Genomic DNA, 26,949 nt, shown 5'->3' on the forward strand with positions numbered 1-26,949 from the left:
TTATTTCAATATTCCTTTGTGTTCAATGCGTGGTTTTAACATACCGAGTTCCTGTATTTCCCTCAGTATTCTGTCCAACTTCGGTAACTCAGTCCTCCACATCAGAAAGGATTCCCACATCGCCCTCCGGGCCCGGGAGCCTTTGCCCATCACCAAACTGAGGAAGAGTCTGGAACTCTCTGGCCGGTTTCCCTTCTCTGTCAGTTCAGTGACTTTCTATAAAAGGAAAACAATGAATTTATTGTGGAGCAGACAGACAGACATGGAGAATATGCAGGAAAATATCTGTTCATGTTCCCAGTAGCTTCAGAACGGATGCAGTCACTGGGCTGCTGCCTCATCCTCTCTGGGTTCAGTCATTAACAGAGAAACAGTAACTGAAGGAAATTCTAAATCAATAGTGTGTAAGAATAAGGACTTACTGATACCCTAGATTATATTCAATGTGATTAACTTACTTGTCCATCAATGTGCAACATTACATCAAAAAGATGTGACAACAAGAACAGAAGAGAGGGGAGAGCGAGACAGCAAAAATGGATGGCAGGCATCACTGAATCATCGTTGAAAGATGATTATATTTGGGTGCTTACATCCAAGGATAAATAGTTAATCGAAAGGATAGGCGGGTAGGTGAAAGGGTTGGGTTGACTCCGTTCTCATAGAAAGATAAATGTTCTTATAAAGAGGTGGTAGCGGAATGGACGATGTAGATGTTAAGAAACTGCTTAGGAAAAATGACCCTGATGGAACAGTAACCAGGGCGTGGGCTGCAAATTCCAGTGGGAGAGAGAAGAGGCATGTAAAGAGCTCAGTGTTAAAATAGTCATGGGGAATTTCAATACGCAGGTAGCTTTGGAAAATCAGGTCAGTGCTGAATCCCAAGTGAGGGAATTTATAGAATGCCTATGAGATGGCTTTTGAGAAAAGTCTATGGTTGAACCCACTCTAGGAAAGGCGGATCTGGATTCGGTGTTGTGTATTGCACCAGATTTGATTGGGGAGCTTCAGCTAAATAAACCCGTAAGAGGCAATGATCATAAAATAGCAGAACCCACACTGCAGTTTGAGAGGGAGAAGGTTTAAGTTAGATGTATCCGTATTACAGTGGAATAAAGGAATTACACGAGAAAGGAGCTGGGAAAATAAATTTGAAGAGGACACTAGCAGAGGCAACAGCAAAGCAGGAATAGATGAGGATTCTGGGAGCGATTCGGAAGGCGCAGATAGAGGTAGATAATCCCAAAGATGAAACATTATACCAGAGAGAGGATGATCAACCGTGGCTGACGAGGAAGTCAATGCCAGCACAAAAGCAAAGGAGAGGACACAGAATATAGAAAAAGATATGGAGGAAAGCTTTTACTAAACAGCCGAAAGCAACTAAAAAGCCGTAAGTAGAGAAAATACGAAATATGAAGTAGGTTAGCTACTAATGTAAAATAGCTCACCAAAAGGTTTGTCTGATATATATGCTCTTTTCGGACAACCCATTGATTTTTGGGGTCATAAGACATCAAGTGGTAGTTCATGTCTAACCAATTTTAAAGTTTTTCCAGGGAGTTACGGGAAAGTTGATGAATCGAAGGAAATGGCTGTTGTCGAAGGAATGCACGGCATTTGACAAGGTAAAGCACAGGAGAGTGGGCAAGAAAGTTCAGTTGCTCAGCATGCAAGTTAAAGTGGTAAATTGGATTTGACATTGGATTTTTCAAAGAAGACAGAGAGGTTATATACTGTTGAATCTCTGACTGGGAGTTTGTAACTCGTGCTGTGCCACAGGGATCGGTGCTGGGTCCGTTGTTGTTTGTCATCTATATCAACGACCTGGAGAAAATGTGGTCAATTGAATCAGCAAATTTGTAGATGACTCCAAGTGTGGGGACGTGTAGTGGAGAGAGAGGAAGGCTACCAAAGCTTGCAGTGGTGTCTAAACCAGCTGAGAAATGGGCTGAAAAATGACCGATGCAATTTAATGCAGACAAGTGTGACGTGTTGCACTTTGGAAGGACGAAGCAGGGTCAATCTTAGACAGTGACCGGTAGGGCACTGAGGATTGTGGTAGAACAAAGTGAACTTGGAATACAGGTCCATAATTATTTCAAAGTGGCAGCAAAGTTAGATACTGTTATGAATGTACCACAGCTCTGAGGGGCCGAAGGGTGCGGGACCAGCCCCCTCCTTCAAGAGAATCGCAAGATCGCTATTAATTCGGGTCTTGGACCCAGGAAATGAGAGACAATGCAACGGAGTTGACCATTGTTCTTAGAGGCACCTGTGTGAATTGCAACTCTATAGTACGTGCCAGCTATCAGGGACATGGACACCCTCGGGCCATGTGGTGTGGGGATGGTATCACCCTACCTTGATTGACATTTACAAATCTGCCAGTCATGATAAAAAGGGGACGGCTGGAGGCGGTACTCCAGCGACGCACCAGACGGAGACCATCGCTCATTCCTCTCGTAATAACGGGAAGCTGCTCGGAAGCCACGTGTGATTTGGGTTCCCTAGCTAGGGAATCGAGTGGCTAATAACCCCGAAAAGGATTTCGGACTGACAACGAGGAACTCCCGTTCTCGATCTCACGCTTTGAGTCCAGAAGGCTGGCAAGTTTATTTTCTCTCTCCAACCCGTGAACATCCAGCGGTCCCTCAAGCGGCAAAAAGCCTCCATGAACTGGCGTGACTTTTATATTTCGATCGGACAATCGTTTAACCCCTAGACAACGATAGAGCTTATTTCTTATTGAGTAGTACTACCCCTGCGCTTTAGATTGAGTATTGATGACGTATGCTATCTGAATGTTTGTATTAACCTTACGTTTCTAACCCTTTATAAATAAAAACGTTTGAAAATGGTACCATCAGACTTCAGCGGACCTCTCTATCTTTGCTGGTAAGTGATCCAGTTACGGGATACGTAACAATACACACAAAAAATGCTGGTGGAACGCAGCAGGCCAGGCAGCATCTATAACGAGAAGCGCTGTCGACGTTTTGGGCTGAGACCCTTCGTCCGAACTAACTGAAAGGAAAAATAGTAAGAGATTTGAAAGTAGGAGGGGGAGTGAAAATGTGAAATGATAGGAAAAGACTGGAGGGGGTGGGGTGAAGCTGAGAGCCAGAAAGGTGATAGGCAAAAGGGATACAGAGCTGGAGAAGGGAAAGGATCATGGGACGGGAGGTCTAGGGAGAAAGAAAGGGGAGGGGAGCACCAGATCAAGATGGAGAACAGGCAGAGTGATGGGCAGAAAGAGATAAAAAAAAGAAGGGGGAGAAAAATAAATATATCAGAGATGGGGTAAAAAGGGCAGCAGGGGCATTAACGGAAGTTAGAGAAGTCAATGTTTATGCCATCCGTTTGGAGGCTCCACAGCCGATATATAAGGTGTTGTTCCTCCAACCTGAGTGTGGCTTCATTTTGACAATGGAAGAGGACATGGATAGACATATCAGAATGTTAATGGGACGTGGAATTGAAATGTGTGGCCACTGGGAGATCCTGCTTTCTCTGGCGGACAGAGCATAGGTGTTCAGCAAAATGGTCTCCCTGTCTGCGTCGGGTCTCACCAATAGATAAAAGGCCACACTGGGAGCACCGGACGCAGTTTACCACACCAGCTGACTCACAGGTGAAGTGTCGCCTCATCTGGAAGGACTGTCTGGGGCCCTGAATGGTGGTGAGGGAGGAAGTGTAAGGGCAGGTGTAGCACTTGTTCCGCTTACAAGGATAAGTGCCAGGAGGGAGATCGGTGGGAAAGGATGGGGGGGACAAGTGGACAAGGGAGTCGCGTAGCGAGTGATCTCTGTGAAAAGCAGAAGGGGGTGGGAAGGAAGGATGTGCTTGGTAGTGGGATCCCATTGGAGGTGGCAGAGGTTACGGAGAATTATACATTGGACCCGTTGGTGGTGGCGGAAGTTACTTTCCCGCCCCCCCTTGCAAAAACCTACACCCTGTCAGTGGCCACACATTTCAATTCCATGTCCCATTCCCATTCTGATATGTGCATATAACCATATAACATTATAACAACTACAGCACGGAAACAGGCCATTTCGGCCCTTCTAGTCCGTGCCGAACGCTTACTCTTACCTAGTCCCACTGGCCCGCACTCAGTCCGTAACCCTCCATTCCTTTCCTGTCCATATACTGATCCCATTTTACTTTAAATGACAATACCGAACCTGACTCTACCACTTCTACTGGAAGCTCGTTCCACACAGCTACCACTCTCTGAATAAAGAAATTCCCCCTTGTGTTACCCTTAAACTGTTGCCCCCTAACTCTCAACTCATGTCCTCTTGTTTGAATCTCCCCTACTCTCAATGAAAAAAGCCTATCCACGTCAACTCTATCTATCTCCCTCATAATTTTAAATACCTCTATCAAGTCCCCCCTCAACCTTCTACGCTCCAAAGAATAAAGACTTAACTTGTTCAACCTTTCCCTGTAACTTAGGTGCTGAAACCCAGGTAACATTCTAGTAAATCTTCTCGGTACTCTCTCTATTTTGTTGACATATTTCCTATAATTTGGTGACCAGAACTGTACACAATACTCCAAATTTGGCCTTACCAATGCCTTGTATAATTTTAACATTACATCCCAACACCTATACTCAGTGCTCTGATATATAAAGGCCAGCATACCAAAAGCTTTCTTTACCACCCTATCCATATGAGATCCCACCTTCAGGGAAATATGCACCACTATTCCTAGATCACTCCCTTATACTGCATTCTTCAATGCCCTACCATTTACCATGTATGTCCTATTTGGATTATTCCTACCAAAATGTAGCACCTCACACATCAGCATTAAACTCCATCTGCCATCGTTCAGCCCACTGTTCTAACTGGCCTAAATCTCTCTGCAAGCTTTGAAAACCTACTTCATTATCCACAACGCCACCTACCTTAGTATCATTTGCATACCTATTAATCCAACTTACCAACCCATCATCCAGATCATTAATGTATATGACAAACAACACTGAACCCCGTACAGACCCCTGAGGCACACCACTAGTCACCGGCCTCCAACCTGACAAACAGTTATCCACCACATACAAACAAGCTGGATGAACTCGGCAGGTCGGGCAGCATCCGCTGCAATGAACAGTCAACGTTCCGGACCGAAACTGTTGATTTGACCACAGCATCTGCAGCATACTTTGTGTTTAGTTACCCACCACTACTCTCTGGCATCTCCCATCCAGCCACTGTTGAATCCATTTTACTACTTCAATATTAATACCTAACGATTGAACCTTCCTAATTAACCTTCCGTGCGGAACCTTGTCAAAGGCCGTACTGAGGTCCATATAGACAACATCCACTGCTTTACCCTTGTCAACTTTACTCATAACCTCTTCAAGAAATGCAATAAGATTTGTCAAGCATGATTTTCCATGCACAAATCCATGCTGACTGTTCCTAATCAGACTCTGTCTATCCAGGTAATTATATATACCATCTCTAAGAATACTTTCCATTAATTTACCCACCATTGACGTCAAACTAACAGGCCGATAATTTCTAGGTTTATTCTTAAAACCCTTTTTAAATAATGGAACCACATGAGCAATACGCCAATCCTCCAGCACCATCCCCGTTTCTAATGACATTTGAAATATTTCTGTCATAGCCCCTGCTATTTTTACACTAAGATCCCTCAAGGTCCTAGGGAATATCCTGTCTGGATCTGGAGATTTATCCACTTTTATATTCTTTAAAAGATCCAGTATTTCTTCCTTTTTAATAGTCATAGTTTCCATAACTTCCCTGCTTGATTCCCTTACTTACACAATTCAATATCCTTCTCCTTAGTGAATACCGAAGAAAAGAAGTTGTTCAAAATCTCCCCCAACTCTTCCGGCTTCACACATAGCTGTCCCCTCTGATTCTCTAAGGGACCAATTTTATCCCTCACTATCCTTTTGCTATTAATATAACTGTAGAAACCCTTCGGATTTATGTTCACCTTACTTGCCAAAGCAACCTTGTATCTTCTTTTAGCTAATCTAGTTTCTTTCTTAAGATTCTTCTTACATTCTTTATATTCCTCGAGCACCTCACTTACTCCATGCTGCCTATATTTATTGTAGATATCTCTCTTTTTTCTAACCAAGTTTCCAATATCCCTTAAAAACCATGGCTCTCTCAAAGTTTTAACCTTTCCTTGCAACCTAACAGGAACATAAACATTCTGTACCCTCAGAATTTTACCTTTAAATGACTTCCATTTCTCTATGATATCCTTCCCATGAAACAAATTGTCCCAAATCCACTCCTTCTAAATCCTTTTGCATCTCCTCAAATTAGCCTTTCTCCAATCAAAAATCTCTACCCTGGGTCCAGTCCTATCCTTCTCCAAATTATATTGAAGCTAATGGCATTTTGATCACTGAGCCCGAAGTGCTCCCCAACACATACCTCCATCACTTGACCTATTTCGTTCCCTACCGAAACACCTTCACTCAGAGGGTGGTGAGAGTGTAGAACGAGCTAGCAGCACAAGTGGTACAAGCGGTTAAGAGAAGTCTGGATAGATACATGAATGATAAGTGTATAGAGCGCCATGGCCCGGTGCAGGTCAATGGGAATAGGCAGTTTCAGTAGCCCAGCATGGAATAGATGGACCAAAAGGCCTGTTTCTGTGCTGTACTTTGCTATGACTATGACAAGTCAGCCACTTATTGTTTGGGAGCTCAGGTGGAGATCAGACCAGCTGTGGTTAGCAGGTTTCCCTCCCTCAAGTACAGCAGTGAACCCAGATGGCCCAATTTACAATCTCACAGTTTAATATTCATCCTGAATTAACGACCTGAGAGGAATTGACCGACAGCCCTGATAAGATGAAAAAATTAGTTTTGGACTGAATGCCTGTACAACAGTCCAGATATGCAGTCACTGCTCTTATATCGCATTGCTAAATACAGCAGGTGTGAGAGGAAAAGGTGACGCTGAACCTATAGTTCCCAGTGCTCCCCACCTTAACAGCTGAAACCAGATCTGCTGGAGTCAAGTCAGAGATCAAAGTCTCCATTGCCATGTCGAACTCCTAGAACGTGCCGGGATTAATATTGATCACTATTCCCTCTCATAGCACCAGTTCAGTGACAATACACTAGATACACACACTGTGATGGTCCGGTCCTAAATCCACATTCCGGTCCACGGACTCCGGACTCCGGGTCCTCTGACTGTCCCTCGTTTCGGATTGGACTCAAGCATTTGCACCTGATGCTCATCTTGTTAGCTGGGAATAAAAGTGGCTCTGGGATTGAGGGTAGTTGGGGGGTTGTCCTGTCAGTCTCTGCTTGGTGTAACCCACTGGTGGAAGGCGAGTTCTTTCAGTGAGTTATGGATTTGACTGTTCTGTAGCCCGCTGAGTTTACCGGCCACCTCGAGTCTTGAAACCACCTCAGACCAAGCTTCCTTCCTTTCCCTTGCATCCGTCAGGTAAGTCAGGAGTCCCGTGGCCCGCACAGGAGGCTAGCTCCAAGAACACAAGTCTCTGGCCCGTTCTGTACCTTCATGTTCCTTGTCTCCGTCGGGTTGTGTCCCGCGTCCTGCTCAGGAGTCCCGTGGCCCGCACAGGAGGCTAGCTCCAAGAAGCCAAGACTCTGGCCCGTTCTGTACCTTCCTGTTCCTTGTCTCCGTCGGGTTGTGTCCCGTGTCCTGCTCAGGAGTCCCGCGGCCTGCCCAGGAGGCTAGCTCCAAGAACCCAGGACTCTAGCGTTGAGCAAACAAGCCGCCAAGCACCCCGTCCTCCAGGAAACCCAAGTCTCCAAGAACTCCAGGAGCCCAAGTACGGAAGCCTCCAAGCACTCCAAGTCTCCAGAGAACCCAAGGCTCTAGCCTGGAGCTACCCAAGACTCCAAACACTCCAATTCCTCCAGGACCACAATTTCCATCGGGATCAATAAAGTATGTCTGTCTGTCTGTCTGTCTCCATGAACTCCAGGAACCCAAGTACCCAAGGTCTCCAAGTCTCCATGGACATCAGAAACCCAAGTCTCCAAGATTCCCAAGAACCCAGGACTGTAGCCTCGTTCTACCCAAGCCTCCAAGAACCCCAAGCCTCCGGATCTCCACGAACTCGAAGATCACCACGATGGCCAGCAACCCCACGAGCTCCAGGAACGCCATGTCCAGTCCCTTAGCTTTGTCCCACCCTGTTCCTAGTACTTCAGTGTCAACATTTGGGTCCCGTCTCAACGCCCCCCTTATGACACTCACCTCATTTTCTTCTCTACTGAAATGACCCTCCTTTGTCAACATCCAACCGAGTCTTTCAACCTTTTCTTCAATCGCTTGTTTGAGTCTGTCCTTGTAGAACTTTGTCAGTTGGTACAGTTGATACTCGCCCCCCTCTGCCAGGAGGTCAGAGATTGTAAACTCTGGCTCTGCGAATATAAAAAGAGAATGTAGTCACAGACGCAAATATCGCTTGTCTCCACCGCTCTCACCCAACTCAACAAACCAGTCATGTCTTGAACCTCAGTGTTCACCTGCTTTCAGCTGGAAACACATATTTTGCCCTAATCTCCAACATTGTCCTTAAAACAGACCCATCAATGCGCTGGGCCAGTCATTACCAGAAGAACCACATTCACTAGAAACCTATCTCTCCCACCGTCCCACCCACTCACCAATTTCAGTTTAAGATGAGCAATAAATGTTGGGACTGTCAATGATAGTCACTTCCCAGAGATACTCTCTGCATCTTGGCGAATACATTTCCCATAACTCATATCCTGGAAATACTCTCTTATCTGGATAGCTGCATTTCCTGCGATACACATCCTGGAAATCATCAGAGCAGGGAATACATTTCCTGTAGTGGGGTAACGGGTGCCCACTACACCTCATGCACCACACCCACACATTTCCCCTCTCTGACCAACCCTCCAACAAAGAAACACATTTACCCGCCTTCCTACCTCATTCTGTGAACACATCACCCTCACATTTCACTCACCTGCTCCTTGTGGGGGAGTTGATAATTCCATGTTCAATGAGCTTCCAAGCTGACAGGCAGTCGCCTCACTTGTGCTGGTTCTAAGGTCCTGATCGGTGTCTCTGACGTCACTGTCTCTGGGCTGACAGGCAGCCGCCTCACTTGTGCTGTTTCCAGGGTCCTGATCGGTGTCTCTGACGTCACTGCCTCTGGGCTGAATTTGCTTCACTTCCGCTGCGGCCGGACCACATTCCATTGGGACATTGCTCTCAATCTGACCCTGCTTTGGCACCTTGCTCCCCGTGTCCCGATCATCTTCCCTTAGTGATTTGCCTGGTAAAAACCGCTTGAGTACTTTCCGTGCCCGATTTAATTTCCCACCTGAAGTAAATGATGAATAGCAGGTTTAGAGTGATTTATACTCGAACAAAGATTCACAATGGGTGTCTGCAATGGAGCTGAGACTCCGGCTGACCAGATTTGGAGTGGGACTGTGCTGCTGAATGTGAACCACACTTCCTGCTAGGAGATCATCCCAATAAGCCACTCTCAGAAAAGAACTGGATAGACACAGTAATACTGATAACCGACTACGCATTAGTTGAACACACTGATAACCAGCGGTTATTAATGGAACGGCATCAGGTGAGAGCGGGAATTATCAATGGGGTTATCTCTCCACAGACATAAATCTCCCTGGATCACAAACTGTCCAGTCACCTGTGTCACTCACAGACAGGCCACCGGATTACTGATGGTCCGATCCTCTAGATCACACGTTCTTTGTTTGCTTTGTCACACACTGTCTTGTCCCCTGGGTCACAGACTGTCCATTGCCTTGATACGAACAATGTCCAGTCCCCTGGGTTACAGACTGACCATAACCTTGAAGCCCATGATGCCTGGTCCCAGTGTCCCATCCCATCTCTTGGATGATGATTGTCAGGTAACAACTGTACAAGTCATTGGCAAAGGGAGAGTCTTGCGTGCATTTCTAGCAGCTAAACTTAAAGTCTCGCTTTTGCAGTCGCTAATCTATAGGATGGATGTGATTCAGATGGAAAAAGTGTCGGGGAGATTGACAAGTACGTTACTGGATGGGGCTGTTTGGTTTTTGTGTTAAATGGTTTCGCTGGGACAGTTTGCCCTGGATCATGGGAGCTTGAATGGTAACCTTACACATTTAATGAACAAATATAAAAATGCATGATTTAAAATGAATGGCAGTGATGTAAATAAATGATACTCGGAACTGAATTTTTGTTAAAAGATTATGACATTTTTGATGTGATGATTGACGCCAAATATGTTTTCTGTATAAGTAAGAGGGGAAGGCATAATAAGCTGTAGCTTCAGCTGACACCCTTTTGGTCAGTTTTAAAGAATATCTACATGTTCTTGTTTTATTATTATTATTTAATTTTGTCTTATCAAATCATCGTTGAAAATGATGTTTTCTGTTATGTTTGTACTGACCGAAATAAAATTTCATTCATTCTTTCATGCGTTCATTCGTACAAAAGGGACTGAAGAAGCATTTTTTTTCCACGGAGTGGGTGATGAGTATAAATTACGTGCAACCAGAGGAGGCTGTAACACAAATAAAATTACAAAGTTGAGAAGATGTGGGCAGGAAAAAGAATAGAAGAAGTTTGCAAGGGAAATTTGGGAAAAGCTGCTGGGAAATCGGGCAAGCTCAGAGACAATTAGAACAGCATGAATTCGTTGGGCCGAAGGACCCGTTTCCAGGCTGTAATCTCTCTTTCATTCCACCTGGAATCACAGAGTTGAGCACAATCACAGTGCCTACAGGAGACAGAGACAGTTGGTCATTGGTTATACCGGGTCTCCCATCAGAGATACTGGGTATTTAAATTCAGGTAGCAGATCATCTCAAGAGGGAAATATTGAGAAATCACATTCACCTTTTGGCCACAGACCGGACATGGATTGGTGGATGAAAAACAGAAACAGGTTTATTATCACCGGCATGTGACGTGAAATTTGTTAACTTAGCAGCAGTTCAATGCAACACATAATCTAGCAGGTAACAAATAATAATGGATAAAATAAAATATAATAAACAAATAAGTAAACTAATTACGTATATTGAATAGATTTAAAAAAAAAACATGCAAAATCATAAAGAATGTATATTAAAAGTAAAGTAAGGTAGTGTCCAAAGATTGGATGTCCATTTAGGAATTGGATGGCAGAGGGGAAGGAGCTGCTCCTGAATCGCTGAGTTGTGTACCTTCAGGCTTTTGTACCTGCTTTCTGGTGATAACAGTCAGAAAAGGGCATGCCCTGGGTGCTGGAGGTCCTTAATAATGGACGCTAACTTTCTGAGACCCCTTTTCCTAAAGATGTCTTGGGAAATTTGTAGGCGAGTACCCAAGATGGACCTGACTAGATTTACAACATTCTGCAACTTCTTTCGGTCCTGTGCAGTAGCCCCTCCATACCAGACAGTGATGCACCGAAGCAGACCACAAGTCTATCTAAAATGAAGTGTCTCCTGATCCTCAGCCATTTCCAAGGCTGGCAATGTTCTCGGCTCGGCTACAGAAAACAGAGTTCGGAAAATTCCCCTCATCTACTCTGCGCAGCGAGGGGGGAGTTGATAGCTGCCCTGCCAAAACGTGAAATGTTGTATTATCACACAATTCCTGAAATCCCGGAAATGCTCCAATCACCTGCGTCTGAATTTTATAAATGAAAGTTGAAGATGTCTTTCACCTCTAAACCAGCCCTGATGTGCAACAAACCCTGAACCTGGACTTTTACATAACAAACAACACCGCTGTCACATTCCTGTTAATGTTTCACTCTCAACCTGCTGATTCAGGGTCTCCGGCTCCTTTAACTCAGGTGAAGCTTTGCCTGGTGAGCGGAGTCATTCGACCATTACCGGTGTCAGGTCCCTGAACTAGAACTGTTGGATTGACCGACTACACAAAGCCGCTTTACCAGTGGGATCAGTGACACTGCTTGATGAAACTTTTCTCTGCCCTGTTAGTGCCTGTGTAAATTTCTTAATCAACAGGGCTTAAGTTTAATTATAAAGATCCCAGTGATCATACCTGTAGCCATTCTGATTCTGACTGACGATTGTTGATTGTCGTTGTCTTGTTTACACTTTGGTCGTGATGCAGGACAGCCCCACCTGATGGTGATGCTCTGAATTACACAAAACAAGCAGATAGTGAGTCAGAGAGAATTGGTTTACTTTGCAAATGTGACAGTACTGTCAGCCTCTGTATCAGAGCAGCAGTGTGCTTAGGGAACAAACATCAACTCCCACACCATGTCTGCATGTCGGTCCGGTGATACCTGGCGCATCCTACTGATAGAGTCACAGAGCAACAGAGCACAGATACAGACCCTTCAGCCCATCAAGACTATGCTGACCACAGTGTACACTTAGATGGTGCTAATTTCCTGTGTTGAGCCCATTTCCCTCCTGGCCTCTTCATTCCATATTCACATCCCAACTGCTTCTAGAAGTATACAATTGTGCCTGCCTCACCCACTTCCTCTGGCTGCTCCCTCCACATCATCACTAAACTCCGCATGAAACCGTTGCTGCTCGTGTTGGTTTTGCAATCTATATACCACTCCTCTGCCCATTTAGATCCGCTATAAGCTACGATAGTCTTCACCGTGAGTACCATCTACTAATTTTGCGTCGCCCATGAACTGACCAGTCAAGCCTTGTGCACCTGCATTCACTTCATTGCTATCAACTAACAAATATCAAATGTTACTTGTAGCTTTGTGGTACACCACTAGTTACCCGCCTTCGCTCTCAGGAGAAACCTTCAACCATCACTCTTTGCTTGCTACCTTTAAGGCAATTTTTGAATTCATCTAACTTTCTCTCTCTGTACCGCATGGCACCTTATCTTCCAGACCAAGCTGTCATGAGGCACCTTGCCAAAGGCTTTACTGGAGTTCAATGTACAACATCCACTCCCCCACCCTCATTGATAATCATCTTGAAAAACCTTAAAAAGTATTGTTGAACACAACTTTCCATGCACCATGCCGTAGTGATTCCTAATCAGTCTCTGTCGATACAAATGTTAGTAGATATTCTGTGTGTGACTGGTCCATACTGTGGAAAATTATGTCCCGCACCTACCCTTCCATTTTCTCCACTCACCATCAAAAAGCCAAAATGGCAACCCGTAGTAAGATTATGCTTCTCCAGATGCTCAAATTTCTTATCCCTCAGTAACCACTCCAAGGGTTTGCCCACCCCTGATGTAACACTCACTGGTCTATCATCCCCAGGATTTAAACCCATTCGGTTTATTGAATTACATAACAACATTTGACAGCCTCCAATCATGTGTTACTATCCCTGTGGCCAGAGAGGTTGCAATGTTCATTGTCAATGCCCTGTAATCACCCCTCACTTTCTGTAGTAACATGGTGTTTATTGGTAGATTGAACAACATCACTTTCTTAGCAGAATGGCAATATTATGCTATCATCACAATCACTGTCCATCTCATTGGTAACTCTGAATCAAAGCATTCATTAAGCAGCTCACCTATCACTGCATCGTCCAGGCATGTTTCCATCTTTGCTCCTGAGTATCCTACCCTCAAGCTATTCCTCCTCCACTTCTTCACCCACATGAAGAACGCCTTGGGCTTTCCTTTATCCTACTTCCCAAGAACTTCTCAAGTTCCCTTTGACTTCTAAGTCGCTTCTTAAGTTCCTTCCAGGATACCATATAATTCTCTAGAGCCTCGCTTGAATGTTGCTTACTGTACCTAAATAATGCTTCCTTTTCCCTCTTGCTTAAATGTTCTCATCCCTTGTGAACCACGGTTCGTTTATATAAACATTCTTTCACTGTGTGTGGAACAAATCTACCCTGAACCACATTCAAGTGTTCCTGAAACAAACTTCTCAGTTCCATCTTGCATTTCCCTTTGAGAATGTTTTCCCAATTTACACCCCCAAGATGCTTCGAATACCATTGTAACTATCTATCCACTGATTAAATACTGCCTCGTATCGTCTGCTACTATCCTTGTCCATGACATTGATAAAAGTTGGGGTGTTATGGTCTCTATCTCAAAAAGATCACCCATCGTGACATCTGTCACCTGACCAGCATCATTGCCTCATACTAGATACAGTATGGCAAATCCTCCAGTTAGCCCATCCACATACTACGTCAGAATCCTTCCTGGAAGCACAATGCATTCTGCCCCATTGACACATTTTGGAACAAGGAGGTGGGATCAACATCAGGAAAGTTGAGATTAATAATGATAATAACCTTGTTGTTTTTGCACCTTTCCCAAAACTGCCAAGTTATCTGCTCTCATTATCCTAGTGGCTTTGGGGGAGGCCTATAGAATACTTCCAGAATGATAGCCCCCTTCCCTTTTCTGATTTCCACCCACATTGATGTCCTCTGTTTATGTAACTATCATATGATTCCTAATTAGTAAAGACAATTCTCCGCCTTTCACCCCCCCCCCATATGTATTATGAAACAACTAAAACTTGGAGCATCAAACACTAATCCTGCCCTTGTAACAGTCTGGTCTGTGTAATGGTGATAACATGTACCATCCATGTTCTAAGTTACTCGTATTCTTAATACATATTGTATTGAATTAAAGACATTTCCGACTGACTACATGATGTCCTGTCCACAACCGATCCTTCCACAGTCTCTGTAAACTTCGCATCTACCTTTATATCAACTCTTTTATTATCTGACCAAACATTCTGGTTCCCATCCCGCAACGACTGAGTTTAAACTAACCCTGGCAGCTCCAGCAGTCCTGGCTGCAGGGACATCTATTCATCTCAAGTACAGATATAACCCATGCCTTTGGTACAGGGCCAAATGGGAACATAACTTCATTATAAAACCTAAATATGCTTAATCACAGATTCGTAGGTTCTGACAATTTATTAGTAGAAAAGTACTTGATGGCGACAGGGTATACAAATGTAAATTATTTGTTGGCATTTGCTAGTTAAGATTGAAATGTGGTGCTGGGACATTTGGCTTCAAGAGGGTTTGCGGAGACTTGTGCGACAACATACTCGAGGGCAAGTATATTGTTGCAGATTGCAATAGACAGAGGAGTCAATGATACGTTGCTGTAGTTCACGGTAATTCCACATTTCTGCAATCACTAGAGCAGGAAAAAACTGCGCCCACTTATAAAGGGAGGAAATTCTCAATGCATTTTGAGATTATTGTGACGTAACACAGCCAAGCAAGGAAACAGCAGAACTGATAAGAGTTTGAAATGAGTAAACAATATGAGGGAATGTGCGTGGCTTCCCAGAGTAATTAGCAAATCTGCAGTGAGTGCAAATGGGTCTGACAGACGCATACTGGTATTCCGAGGCTTATTCAGTCCCAGTCCAGCTATTTCCTACCTTCCTTGATACAGAAATGTAATGTCTAAAGGACCAGTGTTTGGGTAAATAAGACTCACCAAACTTTCTCCTGACTGAATCAATGGAGATGCCAAGTCAGATGGGTTATCTCGATTTGCTGCTCTCCGTCTTCGGGCTGGTTCATTGTTGCTGTTCACTCATCTTCAGTTGTGATTTTCTTCCTGTCGTGGGCTTTTCTTCCAATAAATCTCACAGGTCAGGTCTTCCTTTAACTAGAGAGATAATGAAGCATGTTACTCATACAAAGCAGAACAAAGAATTAAACGTATTGGAACTTGACATGGGTTACAAAGAAACACACACAAAATCGCTGGAGGAACTCATCAGGCCAGGCCGCATCTGTATGTCGACTCTACTCTCTTCCATAGATGCTGCCTGGCCTGCTGCTTTCCTCCAGCATTTTGTGTGTGTTGCTTGGCAGCATCTGAAGATCTTCTTTTGTCTGTGATGGGATAAAAAGAAGTCATCACTCAGTCATGGTATAAGATACAAATCATAATGCATTGGAGTAGAATTAGGTGATTCGGTCATTCTAGTCTGTTCCAAAATCAATCATGGAGGATTTTTTTTCCAACACCGTATTCTTGCTTCCCTGCTATAGCACGCAACCTATTTAGCAATCCAGAACATGAATATACCCAACGACAGCCTCCACCAAATTCCACAGATCAACCAACATTTGGCTAAAGTAATTGCTCTCGTCTCAGTTTTAAAGTGAAACTTCTTTATTCTGAGGCAGCACTCTCAGATCCCAGACTCTCCGTCTAATCAAGACACCCTCTCCATTTCCACTGCAACCAAACTTCTTGTCATTCAGTCCGTGTAAATAATCACCCCCGTCCTAACCCGCCAACCATTTGAACTCCACTGAACACAGGCCCAGGGCCATCAAATGCTCCGCATGCATAATGCTTATCATTCCTCGGACTATTCTCTGAACCTTGTTATCAACAACTGTACTGAATGCATTTCCGGGGGGGGGAAAACAGGACAATTGGTTCCAGGATAATGTACTGGAGAAAATTCTCAATGCATTTTGAGATGATCGCAACCTAACACAGCCAAGCAACGAAACAGCAGAAGCGATAAGAGTTTGAAATGAGCAAGTTATGTAAGGGAATGTGTGTGGCTTCACAGAGCTGGGATGCTGACAGCAATTAGCAAATCTGGAGTGATTGCAACTGACGTAACTGGCACTTCTACATTTATTCAGTCCCGCTCCAGCTATTTCCTACCTTCCTTGTTACAGATATGTAATGTCTGAAGGACCAGTGTTAGAGTAAATGAGACTCACCAAACTTTCTCCTGACTGAATCAATGGAAACTCTGAGTCAGAATGGTTCTCTCCAGTTGATGCTCTCAGTCCTCGGGCTGGTTCACTTGTTGCTGTTCCCTTGTCCTCAGTCATGGTTTGCTTCCATTTGTGGGCTTTTCTTCCAGTAAATCTCTCACTGTAGGTCTATCTTTAACCAGAGAGATGATGAAGCACGTTAACAACACAAAGGAGAACTAAGCATTAAACTGAAATTTAAATCTTGAACGCATAAATAATGATCCGAGTGCAGAAATCTGGAACTGTCCCTCACACTTTACAAAACCTGACATGGGATACAAAGGAACACACACAAAATGCTGGAGGAACTCATCAGAACAGGCAGCATCTGTATGTCGACTCGACTCTCTTCCATAGATGCTGCCTGGCCTGCTGAATTCCTCCAGCATTTTGTATGTGTTGTTTCGCAGCATCTGAAGATTCTCTCTTGTTTGTGATGGGATACACATACACATACACATGGGATGCTCAGTCATGATATAAGATACAAGTCATAATACATAGGAGTAGAATTAGGTGATTCGGTCATTCTAGTCTGCTCCATAATCAATTGTGGAGGATTTTTATTTCCAACACTGTATTCTTGCTTCCCTGCTATAACACTCAACCTCACAATCCAGAACATGAATGTACCCAACAATAGCCTCCACCACCATCTGTGGCATCGAATTCCACATATCAACCAACATTTGACTAAAGTAATTTCTCTCGTCTCTGTTTTAAAGTGAAGCTTCTTTATTCTGAGGCTGCACTCTCAGATCCCAGACACTCCGTCTAATTAAGACACCCTCTCCATTCCCACGTATCCAGGCTTGTTGTAAATAATCACTCCCACCCCCCACCCCCACAACCACCATCCCTTTGAACTCTACCGAACTCAGGCTGAGGGCTATCACATGCTCCACATGCATACTCATCATTCCCCGACTTACTTTGTGAACCTTGTTATCAACAATTGTACTGAACACATGTCCAAGATTAAAAGGAGAGACAACTGGTACCAGGATAATTTACAGGGAAATGCTCTGATTTCTTTACTGTTCTACAATCACAAAACGAGTGTAGCTGCACTGCTCCATTCGCAGAAAATTTAACATGTTCCAGAGTGAATGTAATAAAGAGAAACTGGAATCACTAGAAATGCTCAGCAGGTAAGGAATTTCCGTGGGGAGAGGACCAAGTTAACAATTCGGTTTCCTAACCTTTCATCAGAATGGATTCAAATATTACCCAATTTTTACTGGAAATCTTGGGTTGTTCTTCTTGGAGCGGTGGAGACTGAGGAGAAATCTGTTAGAGGTTTGTAAGATTATGAAAGACATTGATAGAGTAGACAGGGAGTATCTCTTCGCTGGTTAGAAATGTCCAATACCAGAGGACATGCATTGAAGGTGTGAGGGAGTAGATGCAAAGGGAATGTGAGTGTAAGATGTTTTACTCAGGGAGGGAGTGGTGAATGCATGGAATGAGCTGCCTGTTATGGTGGTGGAAGACAATACATCGGAGTCTTTGAAGACACGTTTAGATAGGCACATGGGTGTGAGGAAGATCGAGAGGATATCGATATTGTGTAAGTAGGACGGATTAGTTTTTTTTGGGGGGGGGGGCTTGATATCTTTTTTAGCTGGTTTAGCACACCATTGTGGCCGAAGGACTGGTTCCTGTGATGTACTGTTCCATGTTCTGTTCTATCTCCAGCATCTTGAGTTTCACTTTGACTCCCGCTGGCAGATAGACAGGTGAGAGTGAGGGGGAATTTCCAAATGTGAATTGAATTCTGAAACCCTCGTCTATTTCTACTGGTGCAATCACAAAACAACATGTTTAATCACAGGCTCACCCTATGGGGGACAGAATGGAAATTCAATTCCCTGCTTTTCTTCCAAAGGAACTATAGAATCAAATATCTGAGCACAGAACAGAAATACTAACAGATCATTTCATAAACCCGGGAAACTTGATCCCCGAATTAAATTTATCTGGTTAAAAAAATAGTGGCATCTATCCCGGGACCCAACCTCACTGGGTCACAGCCCACACCGAGAGTTTAGCACATCTTTCCCATTTTCCACATTGGGTGGCATCAACACAGATTCAACCTGATAGTTTTCAACCAAATTTCCCAGTTGCACTCAACTGCGCTTCCCAAGAGACTTAACCCCTTCCAAAGCAATGTACTAAAAAGCTAGAAACGAAATGAACATTCAACAGATAAAGATCATCTGTCGAAAAATGATTTTTCAGGTCCAACACCCTGTATCGAAATGGCTTTGAACATTTTTTTGATTTGATTTCAGGTCTCCAGCATCCAGTGTTTTTTATTTAAATAAACAGCAGCTCACAGACAGGCGATGGTGAGTGTGAATTTCCAAACACGGTGAGGATACTGAACCCGCGGTAGATAACCAACGATGCAAACACTGAACAGCTCACTCCACGTACTCACTGCCTCTGTGTATTTTGTTATGAACCCCGTCACTGGGTGTCTTACCAGCAAAGATAGAAGTGTCCGTTGGTGTCTGGTGGTACTATTTTCAACAGTGTTTAATAGTAAAAATATACAAAACAATATCAATGCAAATATACAGATAATATGTTAGCAATACTAAACCTAAAAGTGTGGATATAATAGTAATCAATACTAAAACAAGCTCTATCGTTGTCTAGGGGATAATGAATTGTCAGATGGAAATATAAAGTTCAGTTCTGTTCATGCAGACTGCGGTAGTTGTCGGTCGATGTGTTGCACTTGGAGAGAGAGAGAGAGACGAGAGAAAGAGAGCGCTCATACAGTAACAGCTATGGTCATTGCCAACCTTCCTTTATGATTTCGATCTGTCGATGTGTCATTGTTGTGGCCATTCAAATGGGACTCCTCCGTCCTTTAGCTAGACCGTTCTTCCGTGGTGGACTCGTCACCCAGGCAAGGGTGGACACACACACAAGCCCCCACCGGCCTCGCTGTAAAACACTGTGAGTTAAAATTTACCGACCCTTCGTTCGGTCTTCGATGTCCCACCCTGTCTCGTGGGTTTCTGATGCTCACTAGCGTTTCTCCCGGTGCGTCTGAGGGGTGTTACCCCAGACCTCACTTTTATCCCCACTCACGGGGTCTCAGGTGTCAATCAGGTTTGAATGACGTAACCCATCAAACCAGCCCACTCTGGCTGTTCCCTGAGGAATTTCAATGAATAGAACAGTACCAAGTAAACAATCCTTCTCCAAAAGACAATAGCATTAAATCTCCTCTTTTGTCAGTAGGAGACGTTCCTCCTTAGCTGTGTCTCTTAGCTGTCTCTCTCTCTCTCTCTCATTCTCTTTCATGAGCTGTTATCAATAACAACTGCCCTGGCAGATTTCCTTTTGTCTCTCTTACTTCCTTGGTAGCAGCATCGAAATAGTAGTGATTGGCGATTCTCAAAGGGGGGGGGGGGCAGGGGCCATCTGCACCCTTCTGCCCATCAGAGTTGTTCATCCTTCGTAACAATTGAGATTAACTCGCAGGTCTATTCGATCTCTCTGCTCTATTGTATCTGTGCCCTTCGGTTCGGACTCGCTAACCCTGTGAAACGAACAGTGGTGTATGTGGCTGGGCATCAAGGGTTTATAGACTACGTAAGGCTTGACTGTACCAATGATGCCCCCCTCCCTGGCATTCCAAACGCAAGCCAGCCAGGAAAGCCACTACCCTCAGAGCTGAACATCCAATGTCGGTAACAGCAAAGGTAATGAGGACTCTGGCCAGAAAGCATCCAGGCTGAGCTCACAGAAAGAGTGTACATATGCACATTGATGTCTTCACAGCTATCGTCAACACTTCACTCATCCAGGCTGCTGTTCCCACGTGCTTTAAATCAACCACCATTATCCCTGTACCAAGGAACCCTACATATTCAGAACAAAGTGACCTACTGCCCAGTGGAGTTGTCGCCAATCAGCATTAAGTGCTTTGAACGGCTGATAATGGCATATATCAAAAATTCCAATCCTTGTTCACTGGTCACTCACCAGTATGCTTACCGACTGAATCGCTAAGTGGTAGATGGCATTGCATCTCTCATTCTCCTTGGCCTGACATGCCTAAAAAAAGACAATTAGGTCAAAATGTTGTTTCTGGATTTCATTTCGGCATTCAACGCTGTTGTCCCACAAACCTTGGTGAACAAATTCCCACGCCTCCGTCCAAAGACACCACTGTGCAACTGGGTGGTGGACTTTCTAACCAACAGACGACAGACAGTCAGGGTGCACAGCTGGTTCTGTCTTCCCATCGTCGTCAACCTCTGTGACCCTCAGCCTTGTGCTGAGACCATTGCTGTCCACTCTGCTCACACGATTGCAAATCCAAACTCCCAAGCAAGTCCGACCTGCCATCAAGCACATATTCACAGAAAGATGGTGGAAAAGTACCATAATATCATTAAAGGTCCAACACACCCTGGTCAGGGACTGTTTGTCCCACTCACATCAGTCCATCAGGGAAGAGGCTACATAACATCCACGCCAGTACAATCATCCTCGAAACAGTTATTTTTCCCTTTTTGAATAGTAAAGAAAACTATTGAGGCTTGGTCGACTTCATTAAATTGGTTTACAATCAGTCTGTAGTCAGAACATTTCTTGTAAACATAGCAGGAGTAAATTGGCCACTACCCCACCGAGCCTTCTTGACCCAAGCAGTGAACTCATGGCTTTCGTTCCGCAATGCCGCCGGCTGCTTTCTGTAAGTGGTCACACTCCCCCCCCCCAACTGTTTGCTGTGTATCGAGGCCTTGAACAGAAACAAAGTCTTTGCTTCTACAGGACTTTCAGGAGATCAGCTCGAAACACCCACAATAAACACACTCTCAAAGAGAAGACAACCAACATTTATCGGAAACGGCAAGTTCTGATAAAAGGGAACTCATGTTGCCTGAACAGCTCTTCGCGCGCTCGCTTTGCAGTTGTAACACCTGGTTAGAGAACTGTTCCAAATCTCAAACATCTCTTGCAGACTCTATGGTGTTCACTCCTTTCGTAGCATCATTTCCCTGCTGACATTGATTTACAATCACACCCACTTTGCATCAAATTTATATCAAAATTGAAAACGCTCGGAACTCTCACTTAATGTCGACGTCGCATCTTTGCTTTTTAGCTGCTGTTCCTTCACAGCATTCGTGTGATCTGTGAGCACCCAGACCCGGGCATCTTACAGCCGTATCTCCCCAATCGCAAACAGGCCCAACTCAAATATGATGATTTAGGAATAGTAAAAAAATTCTGTCGAGACCTCCATATCGATACTCAGAAGATCTCGGATACAGTTTTGCATAACATACAGCTGACATTAAGAACAAAATAAAAAGTAGGGTTTTGATTTTGAGAAACACGGAGAGGACGCTGACTGGGAAGTTCAGAAAACTGTGTGAATGGGGGGAGGGCGGGGAAAACAGAGCCAGATCATGATAATTCTTCTGGCGAAAGGGGTGCAGTAGTAGGGTGAATTCTGTAAACACACTGTAAGGCAGAGGGTGGGGTCTGAGTGCAACTGTGAGCGAATAATCAAAAATGTTGTTCATGAATTATCAGACTGGAACAACGTGACACTTCCTGTTCCGGGGGGGAAAGGAAGAGGTAATTCACCGAATGAAAAATAACTTGAATAATTTAGAAAAAATTACCAGGGCATTCGGCAGATTCCCACATCGGAGGTTAAGTCAAGAAGCTTCAGTGGCTTAACGTTAAGGAAGCGTTGGTAACATAGCTTCGGCATCGGCTTCCTGGGAGAAGCCAGTAAGCGGTAGAAAATGTTTTGGTCCTCTGACCGGAGACCAGTGACTAGTGGGGTTCCTCGGGGATCGGTGCTGGGTCCATTGTTGCTTATAAGCTCTGTTAGCACTCTGGTTGATTTAATTACTGCAATGTTTGTTTTTGGTTCAGAGACAGGTAATTTGCATGAGAGATAGTCCGTATTTTTAAAATTGTTTTACAATAACTCTGGAGTCAGACCTTTACTGTAAATATACCACGCAGAAATCGGCCACTCATCCCATCCAGCCTTCTATCCCGTGCAATAAAATCATGGTTTTCGCTCCGCAATCCCGCCTGCCGCCTGCCTCTTTCTGTAACCGGTCACACCACCTTTTCCCACCACCGGCCCACACCCGCTGTTTACTGTCTGCCGTGGCCTTGAAAGGAATCAAAATCTTTGCTGCTACAGGATGTCAGCGTGATCATTTCGAAACACCCACAACAAACACAGTCTCAAACATCTGAAATGACAAGTATTGGAAATGGAAATCGTGTTGACCGAACAGGTTTTCCAAACGCTTACATTGAAAACGTAAACCCTGGTTAGCGATCGGCTTTATAAACATAAACTGTGGAAAATCTCAACGACGCTGACAGGAAATGGCAGGATCACAAATAGGGGGTTAAAATGGAGCGAATGAGCTATTGATCACTAATCCAAAACACAGAATGATTTGAAATAAAGATCGAAATACATATCGGAAGCTGAATTATTCTCACCTTAATTCACCAAGAATGTTCAGTCTCCGTGTGGATATATTTTCAAGTCGTTTTCTTCCAATTTCATATCAGACAATCAGACGAACTTCAGTTAGTAGCTGCGGGGGAGGGGCCGGGTTGCTGTTCGGTGAGACTCACAGCGCGATTTTCTGTGTACAAGCTGCTGCCTGTCCGCAGGACGGATTCCGACACGCAGACATTCCTCAGAGCGGGAGCGGCTTCTCTGCTGAAAACAAGCAAACCAGTTGGACATTCCGCCCTCACATACAACTGTGAACAAAGCTAATTTATAACAATATTTAAATATTTCTGTTGCAGAAGAAAAAACTATAAAAGCAGGATGATATAGAAAAAAAAATGTTCCCCAGTGTCTGCAGTCTGAAGGTTAATTGTTACAATTGCCATTCCGTTCCGCTGAATTCAAATCCAAAGCGGTTCGACAGAACACTGTCATTCAACCGTGAAGAAAGTTTAACCCTTTCTGCTACAGGGAGAGCGATAGAACCAATGATGCGATGTAAAATACATTAGCTAGGGTCTCTAAGGTCGACTGTACTCGTTTCCATAGACGCTGCCTGGCCTGTAGAGTTCCTCCAGCATTTTGTGCGTGTTGCTCAGATTTCCAGCACCTGCAGATTTTCTCTTGTTTGAGAGAGATCGGTGACGGGTCACTGCCCGTGGGATATTTCGTATGTTACTATCAGAGTGAAAGATGCTTTCTGCTCGCACTCAGTCGGAGTTGGTGTTGTTATTCTGTGACTCACAGCGCGATTTTCTGTGTGCAAGCTGCTGCCTGTCCGCAGGGCGGATTCTCTGCTGAAACCACACAGACGAGTTCGACACTCCACTTAAACTGCACCAAGCTGGCTTGATATTGTATTTAATTACTTCTGTTACAGAAAATACAGCAATAATCACCAGATAGTAGAGAAAAAAAAGACCCACAGTGTCTACAATCTGAATGACTACTTGTTGCAATTGCTACCAGAGTTTGTGAGATTACAGCATTTAATGTTACCCTAAACTCCCATCATTTGTAGTTTTAATATTATATTTTGCCCTTTAATTAAATAAATTGCTCTGTGGCATTCTCCACTGCGACGTCCCGGACAGTAAAACAGTCAATTCTCCCGGTCGCTCTATTATTCTGAGTGGTGACTTTTTATTTTGTGCGTGGGTGTGTGTGTGGGTGTGTGTGTGTGTGTGTGTGTCTGTGTGTGACTGTGACAGAGAGAGAGAAATTGGAGAAGGGACCCGGCCCTGCCACGGGGGACATTTTAAATCTCATTATCCGTGCGCAAGGCTCATCTGCACTGACTCAGTAGAAACTGCCCTACAAAATCTTGTATGACTGAAGGGAACGACGTCGTTTCTTGTAATGCATTTGGCCAATAATTAATTCAACTTGAACGTGACAGAGCTCCATTGTCCCCTTGTATTCCCTCCCAATCCCGACAGAAACCGAGCCCCGTTGTAAGCAAGAGCTCACTGATTTGCAGAAACGGAGACAACATTTACCACCAATGTTGAAACCGGACAGTGCTGTCCCGGATGACAAACGTGCCGACCATACACGGAGAATTCAGTCTGTGCTGCTGCTCCCGACCCTCTTCGGTTTTAGGGTGTCAGTCGCTGATTACAGATAGACAGATCCGGATGAGCCGGGGTTAATGAGGCAGTCCGCAGTTCTGATCCCACACCACCTCACCGGTCTGGTACAGGTCGGTCAGCAGTAGGAGAGGGGACTAGGACAAATGCAGCAAACACAGACCGAATGACAGACGCTGTGTGAACCTCCCCTCGCGGTCGCAGGTAATTTCTGTCTGGATTTCCGTGTCGATCTCACTTTTCCATCTTATTCCTCTGACGCAACCAGCGGGGCGGAGATTCTCCGTTTTATTCAGCCAATCCCAGGCTGTGAACTTGATCCAGCCGGTTTGAGGCTCCACCCACCCGGGGCTGTCCGGGACAGGGCGAGTTTCAACTCAAACACTCCACACCCGTCACAGCTAATTCGAGGTCAAATTATTTAAGGCGTTTCAGAGCGGAGAGGATTAATGAAGGAGGGGTGGCGTTACCAGTCAGAGAAAATGTCACGGCAGTGCTCCGTCAGGACAAATTGTAGAACCCGACTAATGAGGCATTCTGTGTGGAAATGAGAAATAAGTAAGGTACAGCCACGGTAATGGGGCGATATTAAAGACAACCCGACAGTCCTAGGGATTTAGAGGAAGACATTTGTAAGATCGTATATTGTTGCAAGAAGCTTAAGGTTGTTACACTTGGTGATTTTAACTTTCCACATAATGACTGCGAATCTTATACTGTAAATGGAACAGGTGGGATAGAGTTTGTCAAGCGTGTCGAAGAACTTTTCCTTCATCAGTACACAGAAGCCTAAAGGTAAGTGTGCAATACTGAATCTGCTATGAAGGAATGAGGCAGGGCAGGGGACAGACATTTGTGCATAGCAACACTTTGCATCCGGTGACCACGATGCCAGTAATATGCACCTAAATATACAAAAGGTTCGGCCTGACCCGTGGGTTGGGATTCTGAATTTGGAGGAAGCGCAATTTTTATGGTGTCAGAATGGATCTGGCAAGTGTGGATTGAGATAGGCTGCTGCTTTGTGGCGAAAGTGTACTTGGAAGGTGTGATGCCTTCAAAAACGGAATTTTGAGACTACCAGCTTGCAAGTGCCTGGCAGAATGAAAGGTAAGAATAACAAGTTAGGAACGCTGATATGCAAGAATTATTGAGGCGCTGGTTAAAAGAAGAAAGGAGGTGAATGGCAGAGAATGGCAAGTAGGATCAAATGAGGTCCTTATGGAGTCTAATACATGCAAGAGAACGCTCAAGAGAGAAATCCGGGGGGCTAAAAGAAGGCATGAAGTTCCTCTGATAGACAAGATGAAGAGAACTATTGAGGATTCCACAATCATGATAAGAGCAAAAGGATTGCAAGGGATAAAACTGTATCACTGGAAGACCAGAATGTTAATCTGATGTAGTCTGATGTCGCAGTATTTCAGTGGAGTAAGGGGTATTTCAGTGTTATGAGGTAGGAGCTGGCCACAGTAAATCGGAACGAGCTGCTGACAGGGGTGTCAGCAGAATGGCAAAATGTGCGTTTCTGGAGAAAAATGAGGAAGGAGCAGGACATGTGTATTCCAATAATGAAGAAATACTCAAATGACAATCTAACACAACCGTGGCTGAGAAGGGAAGTCAAAGCTATTGCAAAAGCAAGAGAAAGGGCATACAACAAAGAAAAATTAGCAGGAAGATAGAGGATTGGGAGGTTTTGAAAAACCTACAGAGAGCAACGAAAAAAACCTTTAGAATGGAAAAAAATATGAAAGCGAACTAGCAAATAATATCAAAGTAGATAGTAAAAGATTTTTTTCAAGTATATTAAAAATGAAAGCGAAATGATAATGTAGTTGGTAACAGAGAGCATCAGTTTTATCCCTTACAATCCTGCCTGACGAACCTGTTGGAATTCTTTAAGGGAATGACAAGTAGGATAGACAAAGGGGATGCAGTGGATGTTGTATATTTGGAGTTTCAAAAGGCCTTTGACAAGTTGCCACACATGAGGCTACTTACTAAGTTAAGAGCCCGTAGTATAACATGAAAGTTATTAACATAGTTAGAGCATTGGCTGATTGATGGGAGGCAGCGAGTGG

At 44.3% G+C, this 26,949-nt stretch overlaps 3 protein-coding genes across 3 annotated transcripts in view; all 3 read right to left on the reverse strand.

The window, feature by feature from the left end:
* On the reverse strand, positions 1-25,061 carry LOC140721083 (uncharacterized). Its single transcript, XM_073035950.1, has 8 exons — positions 24,776-25,061; positions 23,258-23,483; positions 16,706-16,874; positions 15,450-15,613; positions 12,051-12,147; positions 8,989-9,348; positions 8,247-8,413; positions 1-216 (listed from the first exon to the last, which is right to left on the reverse strand). The coding sequence occupies exons 5-8, from the start codon at positions 12,058-12,060 to the stop codon at positions 1-3; spliced, it is 753 nt and encodes a 250-aa protein (XP_072892051.1). The 5' UTR covers positions 12,061-12,147; positions 15,450-15,613; positions 16,706-16,874; positions 23,258-23,483; positions 24,776-25,061.
* Positions 1-26,949, reverse strand: part of LOC140721129 (NACHT, LRR and PYD domains-containing protein 3-like) — a 752,838-nt gene that overhangs the window by 580,737 nt on the left and 145,152 nt on the right. The gene's annotated exons all lie outside the window — the stretch shown is intronic.
* Positions 1-26,949, reverse strand: part of LOC140721127 (NACHT, LRR and PYD domains-containing protein 3-like) — a 301,993-nt gene that overhangs the window by 163,374 nt on the left and 111,670 nt on the right. The gene's annotated exons all lie outside the window — the stretch shown is intronic.

Source organism: Hemitrygon akajei, unplaced genomic scaffold (assembly GCF_048418815.1).
Source record: "Hemitrygon akajei unplaced genomic scaffold, sHemAka1.3 Scf000050, whole genome shotgun sequence".
NCBI classification, from domain to species: domain Eukaryota; kingdom Metazoa; phylum Chordata; class Chondrichthyes; order Myliobatiformes; family Dasyatidae; genus Hemitrygon; species Hemitrygon akajei.